The 27,079-nt window shown below is 36.1% G+C and overlaps 1 protein-coding gene across 1 annotated transcript; it reads left to right on the forward strand.

The window, feature by feature from the left end:
• The first annotated feature begins 12,888 nt into the window (after positions 1-12,888).
• Positions 12,889-13,830, forward strand: LOC127681624 (olfactory receptor 14A2-like). The gene has a single exon (XM_052178103.1). The coding sequence runs from the start codon at positions 12,889-12,891 to the stop codon at positions 13,828-13,830; it is 942 nt and encodes a 313-aa protein (XP_052034063.1).
• The last annotated feature ends 13,249 nt before the right edge of the window (positions 13,831-27,079 follow it).

Here is a 27,079-nt window from a genome sequence, read left to right on the forward strand (position 1 = left end):
ATTGGTTAACTTCTTTTGGGTTTGATGAAAGGTTACTATCTTGCTTTTTCCAGGGTGAAGTTTCCCTCCTTGTATTGGTGTTTTCCTCCTATTATCCTTTGTAGGGCTGGGTTTGTGGATAGATATTGGGTAAACTTGGTTTTGTAATGGAATATCTTAGTTTCTCCATCTACGGTGATTGAGAGTTTTGCTGGATATAGTAGTTTTGGCTGGCATTTGTGTTCTCTTAGATTCTGCATGAGATCTGCCCAGGATCTTCTAGCCTTCATAGTCTCAGGTGAAAAGTCTGCTGTGATTATGATAGGTCTTCCTTTATATGTTACTTGGCCTTTTTCTCTTACTGCCTTTAATATTCGTTCTTTGTTTAGTACATTTTGTGTTTTGATTATTATGTGACGGGAAGTATTTCTGTTCTGGTCCAGTCTGTTTGGAGTTCTGTAGGCTTCTTGTATATTCATGGACATCTCTCTCTTTAGGTTAGGGAAGTTTTCTTCCATAATTTTATTGAAGGTATTTGCTGGCCCTTTAAGTTGTAAATCTTCACTCTCACCTATGCCTATAATCCTTAGGTTTGGTCTTCTCATTTTGTCCTGGATTTCCTGGATATTTTGAGTTACAAGCTTCTAGCATTTTGCATTTTCTTTCACTGTTGAGTCCATGGTTTCTATGGTATCTTCAGCATCTGAGATTCTTTCTTCTATCTCTTGTATTTTGTTGTTGATATTTACATCTATGTCCCCTGATTTCTTCCCAAGGCCTTCTATCTCCAAAGTTTTCTCCCTTTGAGTTTTCTTAGTTGTTTCTACTTCTGATTTTAGATCCTGGATGGTTTTGCTTAGCTCCTTCACTTGCTTGTTTGTGCTTTCCTGTAATTCTTTAAGAGATTTTTGTGTTTCCTCTTTCATGACCTCAGCCTGTTGACCAAAGTTCTCCTGTATTTCTTTAAGTGTTATTTGTGTTTCCTCATTATTGGCTTTTGTATTCTCCTGGATTTCTTTCAATGATTTTTGTGTTTCCCTTGCAAGGGCTTCTAACTTTTGATCCATTTTCTCCTGGATTTCTTTAAGTATATCTTTCATGTGTTCCTGTACCAGCATCATGACCAGTGATTTTAAATCCAAATCATGTTTTACTGGTGTGATGGGGTATCCAGGACATGCTGGTAAAGGAGAATTGGGTTCAGATGTTGCCATATTTCCTTGATTTCTGTTAGTGACATTCCTGCGTTTGCCTTTTGCCCTCTAGTTCGCACTGGTGTTAGTTTGTCTTGTCAATGCTGGACTCACGAGTCCAAGCTGCCCCTTCCCAGGTGGCCTCTGGTGCACAGCTTACCTCCTGCCCTGCCTGGTGCTGTTGCCCAGGCTGTTCAGGTCCCGAAGCAGACACCCGAAGGCTCCCGCTGGGGCCTGCTGGATTCACCTGAGCACACCGACTTCTACCTGCTGGCCGCCTGGAAGCCCCTCTTGCCTCTTGCAGGTCCTGGAGATGTGGTGTTGCTGCCCAGGCTGATCTGGATCCGGAAGTGGAGAGGTCTGAGGGCTACCGCCAGAGGCCTCTGGACTGGAGCCTAAGCTCTGTGGCACAGGAGCAAGCTGTGCTTTGAGCTCCCAGACTGCCTCCGGGTGCACACCAGGTCTCCCGCACTTCCTGAAGACCGAGTGCTGTGGCCCAGGCTGTTCAGATCCCAGAGCAGGCACCTGAAGGCTCCTGCTGGGGCCCGCTGGATTCACCAGAGCACACAGACTTCTCTAATACTCCACTTTTTAATGGGGTTATTTGGCTCTATGGGTTCTACCTTCTTGAGTTCATTGTATATATTAGATATTAGCCCTCTGTCAGATTTAGGGTTGGGGAAGTTCCTTTCCCAAACTGTTGGTTGATGTTTTAAGTTTTGACAGTGTCCTTTGCCTTACAGAAACTTTGTAGTTTTATGAGGTCTCATTTGTCAATTCTTGATCTTAGAGCTTAAACTATTGGTGTTTTATTCAGGAACTTTCCCCCTGTGCCCATGTCCTCAAGGGTCTTCCCCAGTTTCTTTTCTATTAGTTTCAGTATGTCAGGTTTTATGTGGAGGTCCTTGATCCATTTGGAGCTGAGCTTAGTACAAGGAGATAGGAATGGATCGATTCGCATTATTTTGCATGCTGACCTCCAGTAAAGCCAGTACCATTTGTTGAAAAGACTATCTTTTTTTAACTGCATGCTTTCAGCTCCTTTGCAGAAGATCAAGTGACCATAGGTGTGTGGGTTCATTTCTGGGACTTCAATCCTATTCTATTGATCCGCTTGCCTGACATTGTACCAATACCATGGAGTTTTTATCACTATTGCTCTGTAGTAAAGTTTGAGGTCTGGGATACTGAATACCCCTGAAGTTCTTTTACTGTTGAGAATAGTTTTAGCTATCCTGGGTGTTATTCCAGATAAATTTGAGAACTGCTCTTTCTAGCTCTATGAAGAACTGGGTTGGGATTTTGATGGGGATTGCTTTGAATCTGTAGATTGCCTTTGGCAAGATGGCCATTTTAACTATATTAATCCTGCCAATCCATTGAGTATGGAAGATTTTTCCATTTTCTGAGATCTTCTTTGATTTCCTTCTTCAGAGATCAGAAGGTCTTGTCATATACGTCTTTCACTTGTTTGGTTAGAGTCACCCCAAGATACCTTATGCTGTTTGTGGCTATTGTGAAGGGTGTCATTTCCCTAATTTCTTTCTCAGTCTGCTTATCCTTTGAGTATATAAAGGCTACTGATTTGCTTGAGTTGATTTTGTAGCCAGCCACTTTGCTGAAGTTGTTTCTCAGCTGTAGGAGTTCTCTAGTAGAGTTTTTGGGGTCACTTAAGTATACTATCATATCATATGCAAGTAGTGATAGTTTGACTTCTTCCTTTCCAATTTGTATTCCTTTGACCTCCTTATGTTTTCTAATTGCTCTAGCTAGGACTTCAAGAACTATATTTAAAAGATATGGAGAGAGGGGGCAGCCTTGTCTAGTCCCTCATTTTAGTGGGATCGCTTCACGTTTCTCTCCATTTAGTTTGATATTGGCTACTGGTTTACTGTATATTGCTTTTACTATGTTTAGATATGGGCCTTGAATTCCTGTCCTTTCTAAGACTTTTAGTATGAAAGGATGCTGAATTTTGTCAAATGCTTTTTCAGCATCTAATGAAATGACCATGTGGTTTGTTTCTTTGAGTGTAATGGATAGCATTCATGAATTTCCTTATATTGAAACATCCCTGCATCCCTGGGATGAAGCCTACTTGATCCTGGTGGATGATCACTTTGATGTGTTCTTGGATTTGGTGGGCAAGAATTTTATTGAGTATTTTTGCATCGATAGTCATAAGGGAAATTGTCCTGAAATTCTCTTTCTTAGTTGGATCTTTGTGTGGTTTTGGTATCAGCGTAATTGTGGCTTCATAGAAGGAATTGGGAAGTGTTCCTTCTGTTTCTATTTGGTTGAATAGTTTAAAGAGTATTGGTGTTAAGTCTTCTTTGAAGGTCTGATAGAATTCTGCACTGAAATTATCTGGTCCTGTGCCTTGTTTGGTCAGAAGGCTATCTATGACCCATTCTATTTCTTTAAGGGCTATGGGTGTGTTTAGATATCTATTTGATCCTGGTTTAATTTTGGTATTTGGTATCTAAGAAATTGTCCATTTCCTCCATATTCTCCAGTTGTGTTGATTATAGGCTTTTATAGTAGGATCTGATGATTTTTTGAATTTTCTCAGTTTCTGTTGTAATATCTCCCTTTTCAATTCTAATTTTGTTAATTTGGATACCTTCTCTGTGCCCTTTGGTTAGTCTGGCTAAGGATTTATCTATTTTGTTGATTTTTTCAAAGAACCAGCTCCTGGATTTCTTGATTCTTTGTATGGTTCTCTTGGTTTCTACTTTATTGATTTCAGCCCTGAGTTTGTTAAGTTCCTGTCTTCTTCTCCTCCTTGGTGAATTTGCTTCTTTTTGTTCCAGGGCTTTCAACTCTTCTGTTAATCTTCTAGTGTATGCTCTCTCGAATTTCTCTTTAGAGGCACAAAACGCTATGAGTTTTCCTCTTAGCACTGCTTTCATTGTGTTCCATAGATTTGTGTATGTTGTGCCTTCATTCTCATTAAATTCTAAAAAATCTTTGATTTCTTTCTTTATTTCTTCCTTGACCAAGGTATCATTGAGGAGAATATTGTTCAGTTTCCATGTATATGTGGGCTTTCTGTTGTTTTTATTGTTATTAAATACCACTTTTACTCCATAGTGATCTGATAGGAGGCATGGGATTATTTAGATCTTCTTATATTTGTTGAGGTCTGTCTTGTGTCCAACTATATGATCAATTTTGGAGAAGGTACCATGAGGTGCTGAGAAAAAAGGTATATTCTTTTGCTTTGGGATGAAAAGTTATATATATATATATATATATATATATATATATATATATATATATATATATATATATATATATATGTTAAATCCAATTGGTCCAAAGCTTCAATTAGTTTCACTGTCTCCCTGTTTAGTTTCTGTTTTCCTGATTGGTCCATTGATGAGAGTAGAGTGTTGAAGTCACCCACAATTATTGTGTTAGGTGCAATGTGTGCTTTGAGCTTAGTAAAGTTTCTTTTATGAATGAGGGTGCCCTTGTGTTTGGAGCATAGATGTTCAGGATTGAGAGATCTTCTTGTTGGATTTTTCCTTTGACCAGCAAGAAGTGACCTTCCATGTCTCTTTTGATGACATTAGGTTGAAAGTCAATTTTATCTGATATTAGAATGGCAACTCCGGCTTGTTTCCTGAGACCATTTGCTGGTAGAACTGTCTTCTAGACTTTTACTCTATGGTAGTTTTTGTCTTTGACACTGAGGTGTGTTTCCTATATGCAGCAAAATGTAGGGTCCTATTTACACAACCAGTCTGTTAGTCTATGTCTTTTTATTGGGGAATTGAGTCCATTAATGTTAAGAGATATTAAGGAGTAGTGGTTATTGCTTCCTATCATTTTTGATGTTAATTTTATACTTGTGTGGTTATCTTCTTTTGGATTTGATAAAAGAAGCCTAATATCCTGCTTTTTCCAGGGTATAGTTTCCATCCTTGTAATGGTGTTTTCTTCCTATTATCCTTTGTAGGGCTGGGTTTGTGGAAAGATATTGTGTAAATTTGATTTTGTCATGGAATATCTTGGTTTCCCCATCTATAGTGATTGAGAGTTTCACTGGGTATAGTAGTTTTGGCTGGCATTTGTGTTCTCTTAGAGTCTGCATGAGCTCTGCCCAGGATCTTCTAGCTTTCATAGTCTCTGGTGAGAAGTCTGGTGTAAATCTGATAGGTCTTCCTTTATATGTTACTTGCCGTTTTTCTCTTACTGCCCTAAGTATTCTCTCTTTGTTTAGTACATTTGGGGTTTTGATTATTATGTGACAGGAGGTAGTTCTGTTCTGGTACAGTCTGTTTGGAGTTCTGTAGGCTTCTTGTATATTCATGAGCATCTCTTTCTTTAGGTTAGGGAAGTTACCTTGAGGTGCTGAGAAAAAAAGGTATATTCTTTTGCTTTGGGATGAAAAGTTCTATATATATATATATATGTTAAATCCAATTGGTCCAAAGCTTCAATTAGTTTCACTGTCTCCCTGTTTAGTTTCTGTTTTCCTGATTGGTCCATTGATGAGAGTAGAGTGTTGAAGTCACCCACAATTATTGTGTTAGGTGAAATACGGGAGGTATTTCTGCTCAGGTCCAGTCTGTTTGGAGTTCTTTAGGCTTCTTGTATATTCATGGGCATCTCTCTCTTTAGGTTAGGGAAGTTTTCTTCCATAATTTTGTTGAAGATATTTGCTGGCCCTTTAATTTGTAAATCTTCACTCTCATCAATGCCTATAATCCTTATATGGTCCCTGATTTCTTCCCAAGATTTTCTATCTCCAAAGTTGTCTCCCTTTGTGCTTTCTCAATTGTTTCTACTTCTGTTTTTAGATACTGGAAGTTTTTCCTCAGTTCTGTCATTTGCTTGTTTTTGTTTTCCTTTAATTCTTTTAGAGATGTTTGTGTTTCCTCTTTCATGACTTCTGCCTGTTGATCAAAGTTCTCCTGTATTTCTTTAAGTGATTTTTGCATTTCCTCCTTATTGGCTACAAACTTATGACCCATATTGTTCTGAATTTCTGTAAGTGATTTTTGTGTTTCCCTTGTAAGGGCTTCTAGCTTTTGATGGTTTTTCTCCTGAATTTCTTTAAGAGATTTATTTATGGCCTTCATGTGTTCCTCTAACAGCATCCTTACCAGTACTTTTAAATCCAACTCTTGTTTTTTTTTATTTTTTTTTTGGGGGGGGGTTATCCAGGACTTGCTATTGTTGGAGAATTGGGTTCAGATGCTGTCATAATGCCTTGGCTTCTGTTAGTAATGTTCCTATGCTTGCCTTTAGCCATCTAGTTCTCACTGGTGTTAGATGGTCTTATTGTCACTGGCTGCTGCTTCAACCTACTGTGGACCTTTAAGGTTATTTCCATGACACTGCATGACTGGGTTTCCTCTGGCACAGATTACTGATATGCTGCCTTCCTCTTTTGTACCTTTGAAGCCCTGCTCAGTATTACCTCAAGAAATGTTATACTTGGGTTGTCAAGGTGAACCAGGTGTTCTCAGACTGCTCTGTTATAGAGCAAAGTTGGTGTGTGTGTGGGAGTTACTCCCTCTATTGATTCTCACGTAGGACACAGGCCCCATGACCGACCAACTTTCAGATAAACCGTGTAAGTTCTCACGTCCTGGGCGGAGGTAGACCCATGGAGATTTGCACCCCCAGAGATTATTTATTTATTTATTTATTTATTTATTATTCGATATATTTTTATTTACATTTCAAATGATTTCCCCTTTTCTGGCCCGCCACTCCCCAAAAGTCCCATAAGCCCCCTTCCCTCCCCGTTTTCCCACTCACCCCTTTTCACTTCCCTGTTCTGGTTTTGCCCTATACTGCTACACTGAGTCTTTCCAGAACAAGGGGCCACTCTTCTGTTCTTCTTGTACCTCATTTGATGTGTGGATTATGTTTTGGGTATTCCAGTTTTCTAGGTTAATATCCACTTATTAGTGAATGCATACCATGATTGATCTTTTGAGACTGGGTTACCTCACTTAGCATGATGTTCTCCAGCTCCATCCATTTGCCTAAGAATTTCATGAATTCATTGTTTCTAATGTCTGAATAGTACTCCATTGTGTATATATACCACATATTTTTGCATCTATTCTTCTGTTGAGGGATACCTGGGTTCTTTCCAACTTCTGGCTATTATAAATAAGGCTGCTATGAACATAGTGGAGCATGTACCCTTATTACATGCTGGAGAATCCTCTGGGTATATGCCCAGGAGTGGTATAGCAGGATCTTCCCAAAGTGAGGTGCCCAGTTTTCTGAGGAACTGACAGACTGATTTACAGAGCAGTTGTACCAAAGAACCCCCAGAGATCTTAAGCTCAGGATAATACACTACCTAGTGATGTTTTTCTGCCCTGGCAGGCCACGATGATGGCCACGGTGAGTTGTTCCCTCTGCTGTTCTCCAGGCAGGACACAGGCCCCACAACCTACCAGCTGGGAGATGAACCACCTGTGTACTCAGGTCCTGGGTGCAGGCGGACCTCTGGTGGTTTGTACCTCCAGAGATCTTAAGCTTGGGGTGATATAGTACCTAGTGTTGCTTTTCTGCCCCAGCAGGCAGGGAATATGGCTGCAGGGATTCTCTTCTTCTGCTGCTCTCCAGGCAGGATACAGGCCCCATGTCCGGTGGACTGGCAGAGGAACTGCCTATGTGCTCAGTTCTTGGGTGTAGGCAGACCCCTGGCAGTTTTCACCCCCAGAGATCTAAAGCTCGGGGTTATCCAATACCTTGTGATACTCTTCTGCTTCGGCAGGCAGTGAATATAGCCGCAGGGATTCTTTCCCTCTGCTGCTCTCCAGGCAGTACACAGGCCCCAAGGCCAGAGGTCTGGCAGATGGAACCGCCTATGTGCTCAGTTCCTGAGTGCAGGCAGACCCCTGGCAGTTTGCACCCCCAGAAATCTATAGCTAGGGGTGATACAGTACCTAGTGAAGCTCTTCTGCCCCAGCAGGCAGTGAATATGACATTTGAAATGTTAATAAATACAATAACCAATTAAATAAAAAAGAAAAAAATTTCCCCAAATTTCTTAATTTTATCTTCTTCCTCTAATAAGCGGTATAATATATATTATTCATATTCTATTTCATGTATTATAATATTAACATATGTAATTATTATATAAATATATATTTTCCAGAATTACCCAAAAAAAGGTTACTTTGGTCATCATGTCCTGTCACAGCAAAGGAGTAACTGAGACATATACATTTGCTAAAATCAACAACATGATTTATATTTTGAATAATACATTCATTGCCATGTGATTTTTGCTGGTGTGTTGAATTTCAATTTAAACATGTGCCAATACCCTCAGTTATAATCTTGAGCCCTGAACTTTGATCTATACAAAATAGATTTCTTAACTCAGTTATTTCTATCTGCCTTAAGAAAAGTAAATCTACAGTATTCTTATTAGTATTGAATCACTATTCATGTAAAAGGAAAACTATTTCTGACTTTATTACCAAATTCTTTTCTATCTCCATTATTACAAAGAATCTAAGGTTTTCATGTCTAAAATTTAGGTAACATAACCTCAGGGGTGAGTTTGTTTCCTCCAGAATTCTGTCATCTAAGAGTGTTGGTTACATCTTGAGCAAGTATTAGGCTAAACTGGAAGACTCAACTATGTGGAACTGGTTTTGCAGTCAGTAAATATTTAATATTGAAGGGAATATAGAGTCTGGCACCAATGTTTCTACAGGCTACTGAAGCTAGAGAATGTGCAGCAGGGTAAGATTCCCCAGAACAGGCCCTTGATTGGTCATTGAATGTAAATAGGAAATGAATCCCAAATTACAGTTGGAAATTTATTATTTTGGTGCTTCCATGACTCTGAAACATCTACCACAGAAAGCTGTCAGTGCAGAGATGGTCAAGCTTCAATAAGGATGAGAGTGAGGGGATAGCAGCAGTCAAGTTGTGGAGCTGCCTAAGGCTATTGAAGCCCACATGACACCATAATAAGTCCCAAATATCAGATATGGAGCAGCAGCATTTGATGTTTCTTTAATGTTTTTTGTTTTGCTTCAAACTATTTTCTTTGTGTGCTATGTACTGCCATCACTTTCAACTGTGCAGTGGGAATGCTTACACTGTGCCATTGTGTATTTATAATTAGTAATTTATATTTTGATTTTATGAAGTCTCAGAGTTTATGGGTCAGCCTAAGTTTCAAATGAAATTTGAAATGAAGACTCCTGAAGAATAGTGGTGCTGTTAAAACTTTATGAACCATAAAATAAAAAGCAAATTTTGAATTGTGAAATGAATATGAAAGTTTATACACCAAGAGAGTTATGATATTGTATAAGCTTTATACATTTGAGTATCAAGTTGGCAAATAATGAAACTATCATGATTTTTGATAATTTTCAACTATATGTGATATAAAATGACACTAGAAAGAAACTTCTTGACATATCAATGATGGTCTTTAAAATAAGAGTGACTGACCTTGGAAATAATCTTTGAGAGTAAGATTACCATTCTTTTGAATATTGTCTTTCCTTGAATAAAAAGGAAAGGGTAAGCCGAGAATCAGCATTATCTTGATATTTATCTTCATAATTTCAGGTTGAATGTAACAATTACTACAGACAACACATGTTTTCTTCCATGCCATGTGCATGATTCCTATGCTTAAATCATGAGGCAAATAATATGCATTTAGTTTAATATGATGCTGGGGAAAGTATGAGCCAATTTCTCCATGACTTTTCTATGAATTTTCTGGGAAATGGTCAGTCCTTCCTACAGAAAATGCCAATTATCTTAACACTAATTGTCTTAAGAGAAAAGTAAATAATAAAGGATGCTATTAAGAAAGATATTCCTTTGGGGAGTATTGAGACTTTAGCCAAAAGCTTTAAAAAGAGCTATTATAGACCTGCAGGTTACATGGTGTTGCAAAGGAAATCTAAAAGTAATGTAAAACACCGTAAATGGTTTTCTCATTTGTATTTGCTTTATTTGTATTACAAAATGGATAAAGTTTACAACCTATGTTTGAATCTTATCAGAGGCTGAAATTGTAACTATAGATCACAATTAGAGAGTTCACAAACATTTATGTGATCCTTCAATAATCTGAATTTTTAAGTTTTTGATTTTTTTCCTTTTTACCTGGATCTTTTGGAAGTCTTTCTATACATGTCTGATGACTAGTCCATGTACCAGGTATTTGAGAATTCTGAATTAATTTAACTTTGTATCTATTTTCAATAAGGAGTAAATCAATACCTAAATGTAGTAACCTATAATGTACTTACAGATAGAGTTTGACTCAGCAGGCTATCAGCATATGTTGGATATTACTAACAAGTGATCATGACATTGCATGTTAAAAAGAAATATGAAAGCACAATTGGATGATATATTTTGATATGGTGGTCTCTCAAGATTCTTTTACAAAGAAATCATAAAGAAATTCTGACATGTCCACACTACAAATGTATACATGTGACTCAAAAATTACCTAATTTTAGTATTTACTTTCTTGAAGACATATTTCTTATTTCAATTCCATGTGTATTTGTTTTTTTATGCATTTATGTTTGTGCATACTGTACATACCTTGTTCCTATAAAAACCAGAAATAGGTGTTACATCCCTTGGAATGTGAGTCTAACACAATTGTGAGCAATCATAAAGCTTTTGGAAAATGAACTCACATTGTCTCCAAGAGCGACATGTGCTTCATCTTCTAAGCCAAGGCTCTAGCTACTCACCTTTTCTTCCTGTTTTTTACTCTTTTGTTTTTATAAAACCTTATTTGAGGATATGATGTAATTAAAATATTTTTTCCATTTCCATGCATTACTTTAACCCCCAGCCCATGTAACTGTTCTCTCTCTTTCAAATACAGTACCTTCTTTCTATTGTTGTTGTTTTGGTTTACAAAGATATTACATCCACATATGTGCATTAGTGTACATGTATACATGTGTAGAGGGAATCTCTTATGAGCACCATGTGTCAATAAAATCTTATGTCTACCGAGCTGAGAGAGAAAGTAGGAGGTGGGTCACTTGCAGGAAGACAGAGGATTCTGAGACTTTGTGATAGAATAAAAGGAGATACAAAACGATTTGAGATAAATTCAAAGGAGATGCTGGAGGAGGCTTTGAGGGAGTATCAAATTGAGGGAGATGTAACTAACTTTGTGTTGAACATAAAGCATTTTGAACAGGTTAAATAAATTATGAGTTAGCCAGGTTAAGAGCCAGATCTTATGAACTAGGCATTTAATAATAAATAATTAGTCACAGAGTTGTCACCTTGTAATCAGGAACTAGAAGGATAAACAGATTTACTTACATATACACACAAATACACACACACACACACACACACACACATACACACACACACAAATTCTCTTCACTGGTAAGTCCATATCTCCCATTTTCAATGAAGTTCAAACACTCAAATCTTAGTGAACTCATTATTATATCAATATTTTTTGATTTTATAAATTTAAGATGATATAAATATTAAACAAAAATGTATGCTTCTTTTACCTTGTTTACATTCATGGTAATAGAGATATTTATTTGAGTATGTTTAAAAATTTAACATAAGTATAAATGAGAGAAAACAATTACAACACATGCCTATTTTACATATAAATTTAATATAATGGACAGTATTATTTTCTTAAGCAAAGGAATTTGAATTGTTTTGTTATGATAATCTTATGCCACAAAATTTAGAAAGTTCTAACAAATTAGAAGTGATTAATCATCACAGAAATAAATACAAAACAACTTTAAAAGTCAGGGAAGGAATTTGATAAAATATAAACATCTATGTATTTGAAAATAGGAAGAAGAAGTCAGATTATTGGAAACAAGATAATAGCTATTGATCTCACAGATTCATGGTCAAACTGTGACTTGGTTGACTGTTATCTCTGTTCTGAGCATAATGAATCTTATCAGCAAGATTAAAACTGGTAAGGATGAATAGAACTAAATCTTGAGAAAACTATTTCTGTTAGGAAGTGGAATGATTTTTTACATTGCAAAGTATTACAATTTTATATATTAATCTAGAGGGAGACAAATGGTACCTAGGAAATGATCATTCTGCTTAGGGTTGCAGGCTCATCACTGAGAAATATATGTGAAAAAAGCTTTTGTCCAAGCAAGATTGAGCCAACAAAATAAGGAATCCACGTTCTACTTAAAGGGCCCAGAAAACATGACAAAATGTGGCAGTTAGCAATATTTTGAGAACATTACAGGTACAAGAAAGACAATTATTAGAATTAGGCAAATTCTTGTTAAATGATAAGTGTAGTAATATATCAGTGCTCTGAACCAAGATTCAGACAAAGGAAATAAAATAGTGCAGGGAAACACTTGAAGGTTTTATTCTGCTGTTTGTTACCCACTGAATGACTGCCATTTCAAGGAAAGAATCATTTCTATTTAGAAAGCAATGTTATATAATTCAATTTTTTTATAATTATACATTTTTATAATTCAAATTCTCAAAATTTATAGCAAAACATGGTATAAAAGTTATAAATGGTAAATTATCACAACTTATTTATCCAATAAAAGTGGCACCTTATAAAAAGATAAAATGGGGGCTGTAACAATGTCATAGTATGTAGGCAGTGTCCTTTTTCCATTTCCACTGATCATTTCTGTACATAATTGTGTTGTTGCCTACTTTGTGTACCTGACAGGCTGTAGAAGACTCTAGCATGCTCAATCTCACTAGAATAACATGGTTCATCCTTATGGGATTCTCAGATGTCCCTGAACTACAGACTGTATGTGGGCTGTTCTTCTTGCTAACGTACCTAGCAATCATAATGAGTAACCTCCTCCTCATCACTCTCATCACTCTGGATCGGAAACTCCAAACACCCATGTACTATTTCCTGAAGAATTTGTCCCTGTTGGATGTCTTCTTCATTTCAGTTCCAATCCCAAATTTCTTTATCAATAGCATAACTCATAATAATTCAATTTCTCTTTTGGCTTGTGCCCTCCAAGTGTTTTTAATGACTTCTTTTGCATGTGTGGAAATAATTCTCCTAACAGCAATGTCATATGACCGCTATGTTGCCATCTGCTCTCCCCTTCACTATGTGGCCATCATGAGCAGTGGTAACTGTGTGCTGATGGTGGGTGTTTCCTGGACTACTGGGGTACTCTTTGGAGTTTTATACACAGCTGGCACATTTTCTATGCCTTTCTATGGCTCCATTGTGATTCCACAGTTTTTCTGTGATGTTCCCTCATTGTTAAGCATTTCCTGCTCTGACACACTTGTGGTCATTTATACAAGTCTTGGAATTGGTGTTTGTCTGGGCATGTCTTGTTTCCTCAGTATTGTGATCTCTTACTTTTACATTTTCTCCACTGTGCTGAGGATTCCTACCACTAAATGTCAGTCTAAAGCTTTTGCCACCTGCCTCCCTCACCTCACTGTTTCCAGTGTTTTTGTTGCTACTGGTTTTTCTGTCTATCTAAAGCCACCCTCAAATACAGCATCACTTACAGAAAGAATATTTTCTGTGCTATATACTGTGTTGCCTCCAGCACTTAATGCTGTGATTTATAGCCTGAGAAATACTGATGTTAAGTGTGCTTTGAAGAGGTTGCTACAAAATCTCTGCCCAAGTTGTTTATTCATATGACAGTTCAAAGTATCTGTCTATTGTTTTGTGGCTCACATTTTGCCAGCAAGTTTTGTAATTTTTGACTCTCAAAAAAAATGTAGATTCCCATTGTTTGCCTTAAGTAAGTAAACACTCAGATGAAGGTTGATATGATCAAAGAACAGAAAATTATATTATATCAGACTAACCTACAAAGTTACAGTACCAGATTCTGCTCTTCTATGATAAAGCCATTCTCATTTGCGGAGAATAACTTTTCCAAAAGACTGCTAATTTTACATGGAGGAGACATGTGAATAATGAAAGTTATTACATATATGGTTTCGGTGCTAACTACTCAAATAATTAGAAAGAATATGCCAGAAGTAACTCGCCAGGCCTAGATTGCAGTAGGTTCAGTTTGTAAAGAAGTATCAACTTCTTGAGGCAAAGGCAAACCTGGAAAAAGATCATATAAGCCAAGTTCTAAAAGACAAATAGTGGACTCCCAGGTTGAGACTATTATCAGAAAGACACTAGAAAGTTCAAAATTTGTATGTCTGCTTTTCTGCACTTTCTCTAGAATAGCAACATTACTTTTACATGAGGGACAATGGGCTAATACGTCTAAGGAATGAGTCTAAATAACGTTACAAATTCTAGAGAGTTTATAAAAACACAAAGTCCTTTTATGTATTGCCACATTAATAAAAATAAAATACTGGAGAGAGGAGACTCTATGAATATCCTAGGAGCCTGTAAGTGGCTCTCTGGGCTATGAAACTATCTGAATTTCAGACATTGAGCAGTGGGCTTGCAGTTACTGTGTCACCTGAGCTAAAGTTGCAGAACTCTATGATTGGGATCCTGGACTAATGCTATTGGAATGCACATGATGGTATGATACGTCTCAAATGCTAGACAAAAAGCTAATTTTTTTTGCAATTTTTCCCTGCTTAATTTGACTTAATCTCCCTTTTTTGTTCACTCATTATTGTATTTTTAGAATGGAAAGATTTTCTATATGTCACTGAATTAGAAGTACATCATTTTTTTTTAGATCAAATATACTCTTGCTGTTTGTTTCAGGAGAAAATTGAATCAGGAACTTCAAAACTATTTCTTTTATTTTAAATTATGTCATTGTACTTTACTTATTTGAGATGGTGAGTACATATGAGTGAGGATGACATCAAAAGCCAGAAGAGTTCATTGGGGCAATCTGGATAACCTAATGTGAGTGCTGGAAACAAAACCTTCTTCCTCTGCAAGATCTCTTCCTGCTCTTAACAACAGACTTATCTTTAAGTCACCTCAGACATTTGAGCTATGCTGATGTTAGAAGTGTTAACACTTTAGGGAATTTTACAGATGTACTAAACACATATGTGTAATATTATGCTTAAAAGTAATACATTTATAGATCAAGTTGAAAAGATGATGATATGAAATGGTTAATGTTTGTTGCAAATTTCATGAATTACAGTATCAACTAAGAAAAATACATTTTTTAAGTATGGGCATATTTTTAAGGGCAGTTCCAGAAAGAATTAACCTTGATAGGAAAATGTACTGTGGCTGTGGGTAACTTCATTTTATGGTTTTGTAACCTGCTTAGAATAAAAGAATCTGAGCAGCGAACCATTAAAACGTGATAGTGTCATTTTCTGCTTTCTGACTATAGTCACACTGTGATCAGCTCTTTCATGATCCTTCAACTAAGCTTTCTTTGTTCTTTGGACTCCACTGCAAAAGTGAGTTAGAATCACCCTTGGTTTCTCAGGTTGACCTTTTTTCTCTATATTAGATACAGCTTGGAAAAAAACTGATTAATACTGGATGTATTGCAAGAGTCTTGTTCAGAGTTCCTAATTTTGTATTTTGAAACATTTTTTAAAACTAAGATGTCTCTGTTATATGTACTAGATAATTGACAAAGAGCATAATTTCTCTGTTTCTGGGGAAATATGTGCTATTCTTCACAATTTATCACAGTCTATTTAATAATTGGCTGAGTAAAGTAATGCACAGAAAACAGAAATAATTACAACACCCTCAAAAGGGATGCAGTCTTCATAATGCTGTTCAGAAAAACTTCTCACTGGAGATACTGATAAAGTATCTATACGACGTAAATTCTCTTGGAGACACTGTGACTATTTAAGGTTTGTAATGAATCTACAGGAAACAATATAAAAAGGTAAAATATTTTTCACAATGCTTATATCTGTATTTTCCTGATAAGAAAGAATTACAATTTAGCTTCAACATCATGCGTTCATATGACCCTAAAGATGAAACCCTATGTTATAATTTCACTTTCCAAAGTAGACTTTGTGTTTATTGTTCTTTAAGGTGATCTACTGCTAAATTAAACTTTAATGTATATGAAAACATTTCCTTCTCAAAACTATGTGCTAGAAAATCTTGCTACATGTATCTGAGAAGTAACTTATCTAGAAATATGAAGAACCTTAAATGTTATAAAGTTTAAATTTCAAATTTCCATTGCTAAATGTTAAAATACACTGTCTAAAATAATTTTAAGAATGTTATAGATATGACGAAAATTGGGAGTATTATTAACAGCAATGTAATTTAGCAGTGATTTATTCACCCTTATTTTCCCTGATGTTTTCCTTTATGCATATAATTGGAATAGCCTAACAAAGTTCCTAGATCTTAGCTCTCCATTATGTATTGTTTTTATGTACACAGAGAGTTTCTCTGTCTGATTGATTTCTACACCAAAGTATTTATTGTCCCAAATCATCTCATATGAAGAATATTTTGTTGGTTGTAGAATATTTTTTTATTTCAGTTTTCTAGGTTAATATCCACTTATAAGTGAGTGCATACCATGATTCATCTTTTTTTTAATTCGATATATTTTTTATTTACATTTCAAATGATTTCCCCTTTTCTAGCCCCCCACTCCCCGAAATTCCCGCAAGCCCCCTTCTCTCCCCCTGTCCTCCCACCCACCCCTTCCCACTTCCCCATTCTGGTTTTGTCGAATACTGCTTCACTGAGTCTTTCCAGAACAAGGGGCCACTCTTCCTTTCTTCTTGTACCTCATTTTATGTGTGAATTATGTTTTGGGTATTCCAGTTTTCTAGGTTAATATCCATTTATTAGTGAGTGCATACCATGATTCACCTTTTAGTCAGGGTTACCTCACTTAGTATGTTGTTCTCTAGCTCCATCCATTTGCCTAAGAATTTCATGAATTCATTGTTTCTAATGGCTGAATAGTACTCCATTGGGTAGATATACCACATTTTTTGCATCCACTCTTCTGTTGAGGGATACCTGGGTTCTTTCCAGCATCTGGCAATTATAAATAGGGCTGCTATGAACATAGTAGAACATATATCCTTATTACATGGTGGGGAATCCTCTGGGTATATGCCCAGGAGCGGTATGGCAGGATCTTCTGGAAGTGAGGTGCCCAGTTTTTGGAGGAAACGCCAGACTGATTTCCAGAGTGGTTGTACCAATTTGCAACCCCACCAGCAGTGGAGGAGTGTTCCTCTTTTTCCACACCCTCTCCAATACCTGCTGTCTCCGGAATTTTTAATCTTAGCCATTCTGACTGGTGTAAGGTGAAATCTCAGGACTGTTTTGATTTACATTTCCCTAATGACTAATGAAGGTGAACATTTTTTAAGATGCTTCTCCGCCATCCGAAGTTCTTCAGGTGAGAATTCTTTGTTTAACTCTGTACCCCATTCTTTAATAGGGTTGTTTGGTTTTCTAGAGTCTACCTTCTTGAGTTATTTATATATATTGGATATTAGCCCTCTATCTGATGTAGGATTGGTGAAGATCTTTTCCCAATTTGTTGGTTGCCGATTTGTCCTCTTGATGGTGTCCTTTGCCTTACAAAAACTTTGTAATTTTATGAGGTCCCATTTGTCAATTCTTGATCTTAGAGCATATGCTATTGTTGTTCTGTTCAGAAACTTTCTCCCTGTACCGATGTCCTCAAGGGTCTTCCCCAGTTTCTTTTCTATTAGCTTCAGAGTGTCTGTCTTTATGTGGAGGTCCTTGATCCATTTGGATTTGAGCTTAGTACAAGGAGACAAGGATGGATCTATTTGCATTCTTCTGCATTATGACCTCCAGAATTGGCCACAAGACAGACCTCAACAAATATAAGAAGATCGAACTAATCCCATGCCTCCTATCAGATCACTATGGAGTAAAAGTGGTCTTCAATAGCAACAAAAACAACAGAAAACCCACATACATGTGGAAACTGAACAATTTTCTACTCAATGATACCTTGGTCAAGGATGAAATAAAGAAAGAAATTAAAGACTTTTTAGAACACAATGAAAATGAAGACACAACATACCGAAATCTATGGGACACAATGAAAGCAGTGCTAAGAGGAAAACTCATAGCCCTGAGTGCCTCCAAAAAGAAAATGGAGAGAGCATACATTACCAGCTTAATGACACACCTGAAAGCCTTGGAACAAAAAGAAGTTATTTCACCCAGTAGGAGTAGAAGGCAGGAAATCATCAAACTCAGGGCCGAAATCAATCAAGTAGAAACAAAGAGAACCATACAAAGAATCAAGAAAACCAGAAGCTGGTTCTTTGATAAAATCAACACAATAGATAAACCCTTAGCCAGACTGACCAAAGGGCATAGAGAAAGTATCCAAATTAACAAACTTAGAAATGGTAGAATATTCGTGCAGGCTTAACTTTGACTCCTCTAGTGGAGAATAAAATTCTCTAATAACCTCTGCATTATTTTTATGATGTATTCAGAATAACACTAACAAACACATACACACACACACACACACAGAGACAGAGAGACAGAGAGACAGAGAAAGAGAGAAAGACGCATGTACACACATAGGGAGAGATTTGTTTTAAAGTGAAATAGTAAAATAAATTTGACCTAGTAACCAACAATATGATTTTAACACTAAACACATGTAAACAGTGAATTTGAAACAATGTGGCACGTTAGAGAAATGCAGTCAAGAAAAAGATGAAATATTCTGATTCTGTTGGATTAAGGTGTTTTTTTTTTTTTTGGTTTTTTTTTTTGTTTTGTTTTTTTTGGAAATCCTATACCAATGATACCCAGGCATTAGAAATAAACAGCAAATTAAAAATATTTAACCTTGACAGAAATGAAATAAAAAAGAATAATAGTTATTATCTACATATATCAAACAGTATATGTAACAGTAAAATGCTGGAGGGATAGAATTTTTTTTTTTAGGTTAAGTTATTGTGGGTTTTTTGGGGGGGATAGAAATTTAATAAATAAGATTGTGTTGAAGATAAATGTTTTCAGAAGTATTGAGAATGTTAATATTAAAACTAGGAAGAACATAAGAGTCACTATCATTGAAAATTCTGGCTCAAACTGTGATCTGGTTGATTTTTCACTCAGTTCTGATATGCAGATTATTAGCAATATCAAGGTAATGGCAGTTGACCTTACATAAAGAGGCAATCATTGTAAAGAGAAATGTTGTCAAGACAAGCTACCTTTATTTACTTCTCAGTATATTTACCAGTCAGATGTATCATTTGGAAGAGGGGAAATTTGTTTCATAGTTTATGAGGACATATTTCTATGGACTAAGCCTCATCAGTGAATCATCTGCCTACAAATCTCCACTATTCAAGCTATGCTTATCCAAAAAATAGAGACTTCTTAGTGATGACATGTAGTCTGTAATAGAGATATAATAGACAGAAGTAATACAATTGGAATATCTTAGTGTATTGACTGGTTTTGTGTGTGAACCTGACACAAACTGGAGTTATTACAGAGAAAGTATCTTTAGGTTAAGAAATGCATACAGGAGTTCCAGCTGTAAAGCATCATCCCAATTAGTGATCAAGGTGGAAGGCCCATTGTAAGTGGTGCCATTCTTGAACTGGAACTCTTGGATTCTATAAGAAAGCAAGCTGAGAAAACCAGGTGAATCAAGTCATTAAGAAACATCCCTTCATGGCCTCTGCATCAGCTCCTACTACCTGACCTGCTTGAGTTCCAGTCCTGACTTCCTTTAGTGATGAACAGCAATGTGGAAATGCTGAATAAACCCATTCCTCTTAACTTGCTTCTTAGTCATGATATTTGTACTTGGGTAGAAACCGTGGCTAAGACAATTAGCAAATTCTTCTTTTCTTCTGCTTTGGAGAACATTACTGGCTGGGTTGAGGTAGAGACCATGATTGCCCTCAGAGTTGAAGAAAAAATTATCAAAATGGTTAATCCAATCAAACAAACAAAATGAGGAGAGAAATGTTTAGATTTTAACTTACCTTTAGCTTTGCATTGGGTATTTCCAGTGGTTTTAGGTATCTAAATCATTGTTATGGTTTCTTAAAATTTCATGATGAAACCTGATTAGAAAGGAATTGACACAAATGTCCAGTAAATAGGATCAACTTCTGCTACCCAAACTCATAGTCAATGGACCACTTTGGCAATCTTCTGCATTAAAAAAATATATACTTTACAATTCCTAAAAGTTTCATATTTCCAGGTATAAAATAGCAATGAAAAATTTTGTATGGGAGTCACCACAGCTTGAGGAACTTATTTAAAGTGTTGCAGATTAAAAAGTTTCAAAGACACTGCTCATAGCCTATCACACTAACACAAGGTTTAGTGTATAGGATGAAATACAACTCTTACATTTTATTTTATCTTTTTTGGATTTTACTTTTCTTTTGCATTCATTTGTTCATGATTATCGAGACATATTAGTCATAGATAATATATTATGATGTGCTCCTAAGATATATGTGTAAATTAGTAAATTATTATATCAAAGTACTTTTTATAGCTATCTTAAGTGTTTACAATGCTTCTACTATCCAAATTTTGAAATAGTTTCTAAAGTTAATTTTCATATGCACAATATGAAAATGCCTTTTGTGGAAAAGGACAATTCATTAGTGTAGAAATGGAAAGAAAACCTAATAAAAACATTAAATTTTTTTCTAAACATTTTATGAAAATATTCTAGAAACAAAACAAGTTGTACTCTGCTTGCTTGTTATTCTAAGAGATCCCCCTCTCCAGGTTTTGCTTCTGTATGTGTGAGTGGTGTGTGTGAGTGTGAATGTCGATGTTGATGTGTGTGTGTGTGTGTGTGTGTGTGTGTGTGTGTGTGTGAGAGAGAGAGAGAGAGAGAGAGAGAGAGAGAGAGAGAGAATATGACTGTGTGTATCTGTCTGTCTGTGTCTGTCTGTGTGTGTCTCTCTCTTCTGTGTTTGTACATTTGTCTGTTCTGTGAGCAGTCCTCTCTTTGTATCCAAAAAGATTCTTTGAATCAACTGTCTCCTTCAGAATACAGGAACAGCCTTTTATTTTACATTTCAGTCTAGTCTTTTGCTCCAATTCTTTTGTTTGTTTGTTTGTTTGTTTGTTTGTTTGTTTGTTGGAGACAGCATTTCTCTGTGTAGTCATGGCTGTCCTGGAACTCACTCTGTAGACCAGGTTAGTCTTGAACTCAGAAATGTGCCTGCCTCTGCTTCCCAGGTGTTGGGGTTAAAGGTGTACACCATCACTGACCAGCTTATTTCCTCCAATTGTTAAGAGACAGTAAGAATAAATTGTTTTGCTTAGTACTGGAAAAGAATCAGAGATCTGTCAGCCTTTATTAAAGACAAACAATAAGCTAATTGAGTGGGACCCACCCTGAAATAACCATCCATTTCTACCACACCTGGGCTTTACCTCCTCACTCTGGGGTAGGCTGATCTAAAATTCAGGAATCTTTCTGCCTTTGTATCTTTCTGATAAACTGGCTAATAATGTAGCTGTCTTTGTTCCTTTAGATTCATGAAGCCTCTCATAATTCATATTGTATCCTTATATTTTGCATAGCTAAGAAATGAGATATATTTGAACTCATATATTTATAGTTCTTTTCCATAGCCTTAAAGGATTTAAGATCTTATTGTTTACCATTTTACCGAGACATTAGCCATATCTTCTGCTCATAGAATTGTGCTGTCACAGATTATGACTGAGTCAATAACATTAATAAAGAGGACATTCCTCAGAGGAATGTAAAAACAGGTACATTATTACACAAACAAGATTTATACCTACAGCCGACATTAACTCTAGTGGAGGCTCACACTGGGGTCCTGTGCCAGGGCACTCTGTCCTCACCATGGCCATACTAAGCTTGGTAGTAGATAGATAGATAGATAGATAGATAGATAGATAAATAGATAGATAGATAAATAGATACATACATACATACATACATACATACATACATACATAGATACATACATAGATATATACATAGATACATAGATAGATACATACATAGATACATACATACATACATACATATATACATAGATACATAGATAGATACATAGATAGATATAGATAGATAGATAGATAGATAGATAGCCTAAACAAAGCAATTTGATACAAAACAGTTCTTCAAAATACTGCTGAGTTCTTTTTCTGTGGCATTCTACCTCTGAGCATGGGACTTCTTAAGTATTGTTTGCATACATTTTAAGAATCAGTTGAAGAATTATACATATTTTATCAAAATTTTACATTCTTAGGATTTAATATTTGACTCCATGGAGTAAACTTGATTATTATTATTTTTATAATAAGCATTAGAAATAAATCATATATATATATATATATATATATATATATATATATATATATATATATATATATATATATATTACAAATATGCTTTGCTTGTTTTTCTATGACAAGATTTCATGTGCTTTGGCTAGACTAAACCTCAATTTTATATTGTTTTTTCCCCAAACACTGAGATTGCAGTTATGTGTTGTACAATGTCAAAAATAAATATAATCTCTTAAGTATGATAAAATTAAGTCATAGATTAGTATATCATTAAGTATATAATTAAGAAATAAATTTTATACCCATAGATATACAAACAAATATTTTATTGAATCTTACAAGATGATTGTTTTATTCAGTCTGTGTGAAATATTGAAATTGGGTAGGGGTTGAAAAACTTATAAACTAGTTTCAAGGACATTATGATTTAATAGAAGAGTGTTAAATATCCTCAATATTAGGTACTCAGAATACTGAGGAAAGTGAGTCATGAATACATACAACATAGCCCACTTCTTTCTCAATAAAAAAGAGAAAGAACCAATATGATTCTGAAAGACATAAAAAAAGGACTGAAAGTTTTGTGTTATTGTATTTGATTACTTTTTCTAATCCAGAAACTTTATGATTTTCATTTATTTTAGTGTAGTTTAGGAATAAAAGAGATGAGAAGGTGTGAGTGTTTATGTGAAATCCCCCCTACTGTTGTAGTTTCTTTTTTTTTTAATTTTTTTTATTCGATATAATTTATTTACATTTCAAATGATTTCCCCTTTTCTAGACCCCCCCCCTCTCCCCGAAAGTCCCATAAGCCCCCTTCCTTTCTTCTTGTACCTCGTTTGATGTGTAGATTGTTTTGGGTATTCCAGTTTTCTAGGTTAATAGCCACTTATTAGTGAGTGCATACCATGATTCACCTTTTGAGTCTGGGTTACCTCACTTAGTATGATGTTCTCTAGCTCCATCCATTTGCCTAAGAATTTCATGAATTCATTGTTTCTAATGGCTGAATAGTACTCCATTGTGTAGATATACCACAATTTTTGCATCCACTCTTCTGTTGAGGGATACCTGGGTTCTTTCCAGCATCTGGCAATTATAAATAGGGCTGCTATGAACATAGTAGAGCATGTATCCTATTACATGGTGGGGAATACTCTGGATATATGCCCAGGAGTGGTATAGGAGGATCTTCTGGAAGTGAGGTGCCCAGTTTTCGGAGGAACCGCCAGACTGATTTCCAGAGTGGTTGTACCAATTTGCAACCCCACCAGCAGTGGAGGAGTGTTCCTCTTTCTCCACACCCTCTCCAACACCTGCTATCTCCTGAATTTTTAATCTTAGCCATTCTGACTGGTTTAAGATGAAATCTTAGGGTTGTTTTGATTTGCATTTCCCTAATGACTAATGAAGTTGAGCAGTTTTTAAGATGCTTCTCCGCCATCCGAAGTTCTTCAGGTGAGAATTCTTTGTTTAACTCTGTACCCCCATTTTTAATAGGGTTGTTCAGTTTTCTGGAGTCTAACTTCTTGAGTTCTTTATATATATTGGATATTAGCCCTCTATCTGATGTAGGATTGGTGAAGATCTTTTCCCAATTTGTTGGTTGCCGATCTGTCCTCTTGATGGTGTCCTTTGCCTTACAGAAACTCTGTAACCTTATGAGGTCCCATTTGTCAATTCTTGCTCTTAGAGCATACGCTATTGGTGTTCTGTTCAGAAACTTTCTCCCTGTACCGATGTCCTCAAGGGTCTTCCCCAGTTTCTTTTCTATTAGCATCAGAGTGTCTGGCTTTATGTGGAGGTCCTTGATCCATTTGGATTTGAGCTTAGTACAAGGAGACAAGGATGGATCAATTCGCATTCTTCTGCATGCTGACCTCCAGTTGAACCAGCACCATTTGTTGAAAAGGCTATCTTTTTTCCATTGGATGTTTTCAGCCTCTTTGTCGAGGATCAAGTGGCCATAGGTGTGTGGGTTCATTTCTGGATCTTCAATCCTGTTCCATTGATCCTCCTGCCTGTCACTGTACCAATACCATGCAGTTTTTAACACTATTGCTCTGTAGTATTGCTTGAGGTCAGGGATACTGATTCCCCCAGATTTTCTTTTGTTGCTGAGAATAGTTTTAGCTATCCTGGGTTTTTTGTTGTTCCAGATGAATTTGATAATTGCTCTTTCTAACGCTGTGAAGAATTGAGTTGGGATTTTGATGGGTATTGCATTGAATCTGTATATTGCTTTTGGCCAAATGGCCATTTTAACTATATTGATGCTCCCGATCCATGAGCATGGGAGGTTTCCATCTAAACAGTCCCATAAAACCTAAAGAAATAGAAGGAGTCATAGAAAGTCTTCCAACCAAAAAAAGCACAGGACCAGATGGTTTCAGTGCAGAATTCTACCAGACCTTCAAAGAAGAGTTAACACCAATACTCTTCAAACTATTCCACAAAATAGAAACAGAAGGAACACTACCCAATTCCTTCTACAAAGCCACAATTACGCTGATACCAAAGCCACACAAAGATCCAACAAAGAAAGAGAACTTCACACCAATTTCCCTTATGAACATCGATGCAAAAATACTCAATAAAATTCTTGCCAACCGAATCCAAGAACACATCAAAATGGTCATCCACCATGATCAAGTAGTCTTTATCCCGGGAATGCAGGGTTGGTTCAATATACGGAAATCCATCAATACAATCCACTACATAAACAAACTCAAAGAACAAAACCACATGGTCATTTCATTGGATGCTGAAAAAGCATTTGACAAAATTCAGCATCCTTTCATGCTTAAAGTCTTGGAGAGAACAGGAATTCAAGGCCCATACCTAAACATAGTAAAAGCAATATACAGCAAACCGGTAGCCAGCATCAAACTAAATGGAGAGAAACTTGAAGCAATCCCACTGAAATCAGGGACCAGACAAGGCTGCCCCCTTTCTCCTTATCTTTTCAATATTGTACTTGAGGTACTAGCTTGGGCAATTCAACAACATAAGGAGGTCAAAGGGATACAAATCGGAAAGGAAGAAGTCAAACTATCATTATTTGCAGACGACATGATAGTCTACCTAAGTGACCCAAAAAACTCCACTAGAGAGCTCCTACAGCTGATAAACAACTTCAGCAAAGTGGCAGGTTATAAAATCAACTCAAGCAAATCAGTGGCCTTCCTATACTCAAAGGATAAGCAGGCTGAGAAAGAAATTAGGGAAATGACCCCCTTCACAATAGCCACAAACAGTATATAGTCTCTTGGGGTGACTCTTACCAAACATGTGAAAGATCTGTATGACAATAACTTCAAGACTCTGAAGAAGGAAATGGAAGAAGACCTCAAAAAATGGGAAAACTGTTGTAGTTTCTAAGTGAGACTGTCTTCACTGAGCACCATCAGAACACAGAATGAACAATACTGTTAACTGCTAATCCAGAGTAATTATTGGAAGTCACAATTTTAGGTAACTAATAGAATATAATGAAGTGACAGCATGCTCCACAGGATAATGCTTGAGATTTTTCTTGAACTCTAATATGAACTCAATGTGAAATATACAAAGATTCCAAGAAAAAAGTTTTCTGCTTTTATTTTATTCCTTATCATTTTATAAATAGTTAAAATATGTCTGCTAACATTCACCCTCTCATCCATACATCTTTACCTTCCCCATCCCTTGTACCAAGGAAGTTCTCACTTCATTTCACGTCTTTTTGCTCTATGACACAGAGGGTTATTCAGGGCCTCTTTCTGAGCATGAATGTATAACTTTTCACTGGAATATGGAACAGTGGCTGCCCAACTGATGACAATGACAATCCTTTCCTTTCAGTTCTGAACTGTCAATAGCTTTCTTTGGGAGATTTCTGCCCTCATAAGCACTTCCCTAGTTTGTGAATATTTAGAGGTTGAATATTGGGCAACAGAAGATGCTGAGATCATGAATGCCATTTTTTTCATGCTTATAAGAGAGAATCCCATCTTCCTCATCTATTGTCTCTTACATTCTTTCTGTCACCTCTTTCACAGTGATTCCTGAATTTTGTGTTATGGATACCCCTTTTATGGCTGAAGAGTCAACAGTATCTTGTTCTCAGCACGTAATCAGCCAGGCCTAGATCATTCCATTAACTGTCCATATCTACTAGATATTGTCATCATCTTTTACCTAGTTTTTACATTTAAATTTTCATTTATTTATGTGAACTTTTGTCAAAATAATATTTCAATGTAAGTGTGATTGTTAAGCCAAAAAATATGAAGTTTTCAAACATTTAATTTTTGAAAATTATCAACATTATATGCAAAAATATCAAAGTTATATGCAAATCATCTTGACAATACATTCTGAACTGTTCAAAGTTATCTCTGTATTCTATCCCATTTAAGAGCAATTTACTTACTGCATTGATTGTAGTGATTATTTTCTAAAACCCAATTCTATAGATGACATATAATTGTATATTGGAAATGTAAACTTTCCCTGTTTTTCTGTAACTCACTTAACTAGCATTTCATGAACATATATTTAAAACATGTTTTAATTTGCAACTGTATTTTCTTCTGTATCTATATAATTTCATGAAATGGCTTACATATTTGAACAAACCTAATTAAGTATTCCAATACCTTGGACATTCATATTGGAC

The sequence above is a fragment of the Apodemus sylvaticus genome, chromosome 1 (assembly GCF_947179515.1).
Source record: "Apodemus sylvaticus chromosome 1, mApoSyl1.1, whole genome shotgun sequence".
In the NCBI taxonomy this organism is placed as follows: domain Eukaryota; kingdom Metazoa; phylum Chordata; class Mammalia; order Rodentia; family Muridae; genus Apodemus; species Apodemus sylvaticus.

Bases quoted from the DNA above. Each gene is read 5' to 3' on its own strand.
- LOC127681624 (XM_052178103.1), top strand. From the start codon at position 12,889: ATGCTCAATCTCACTAGAATAACATGGTTCATCCTTATGGGATTCTCA.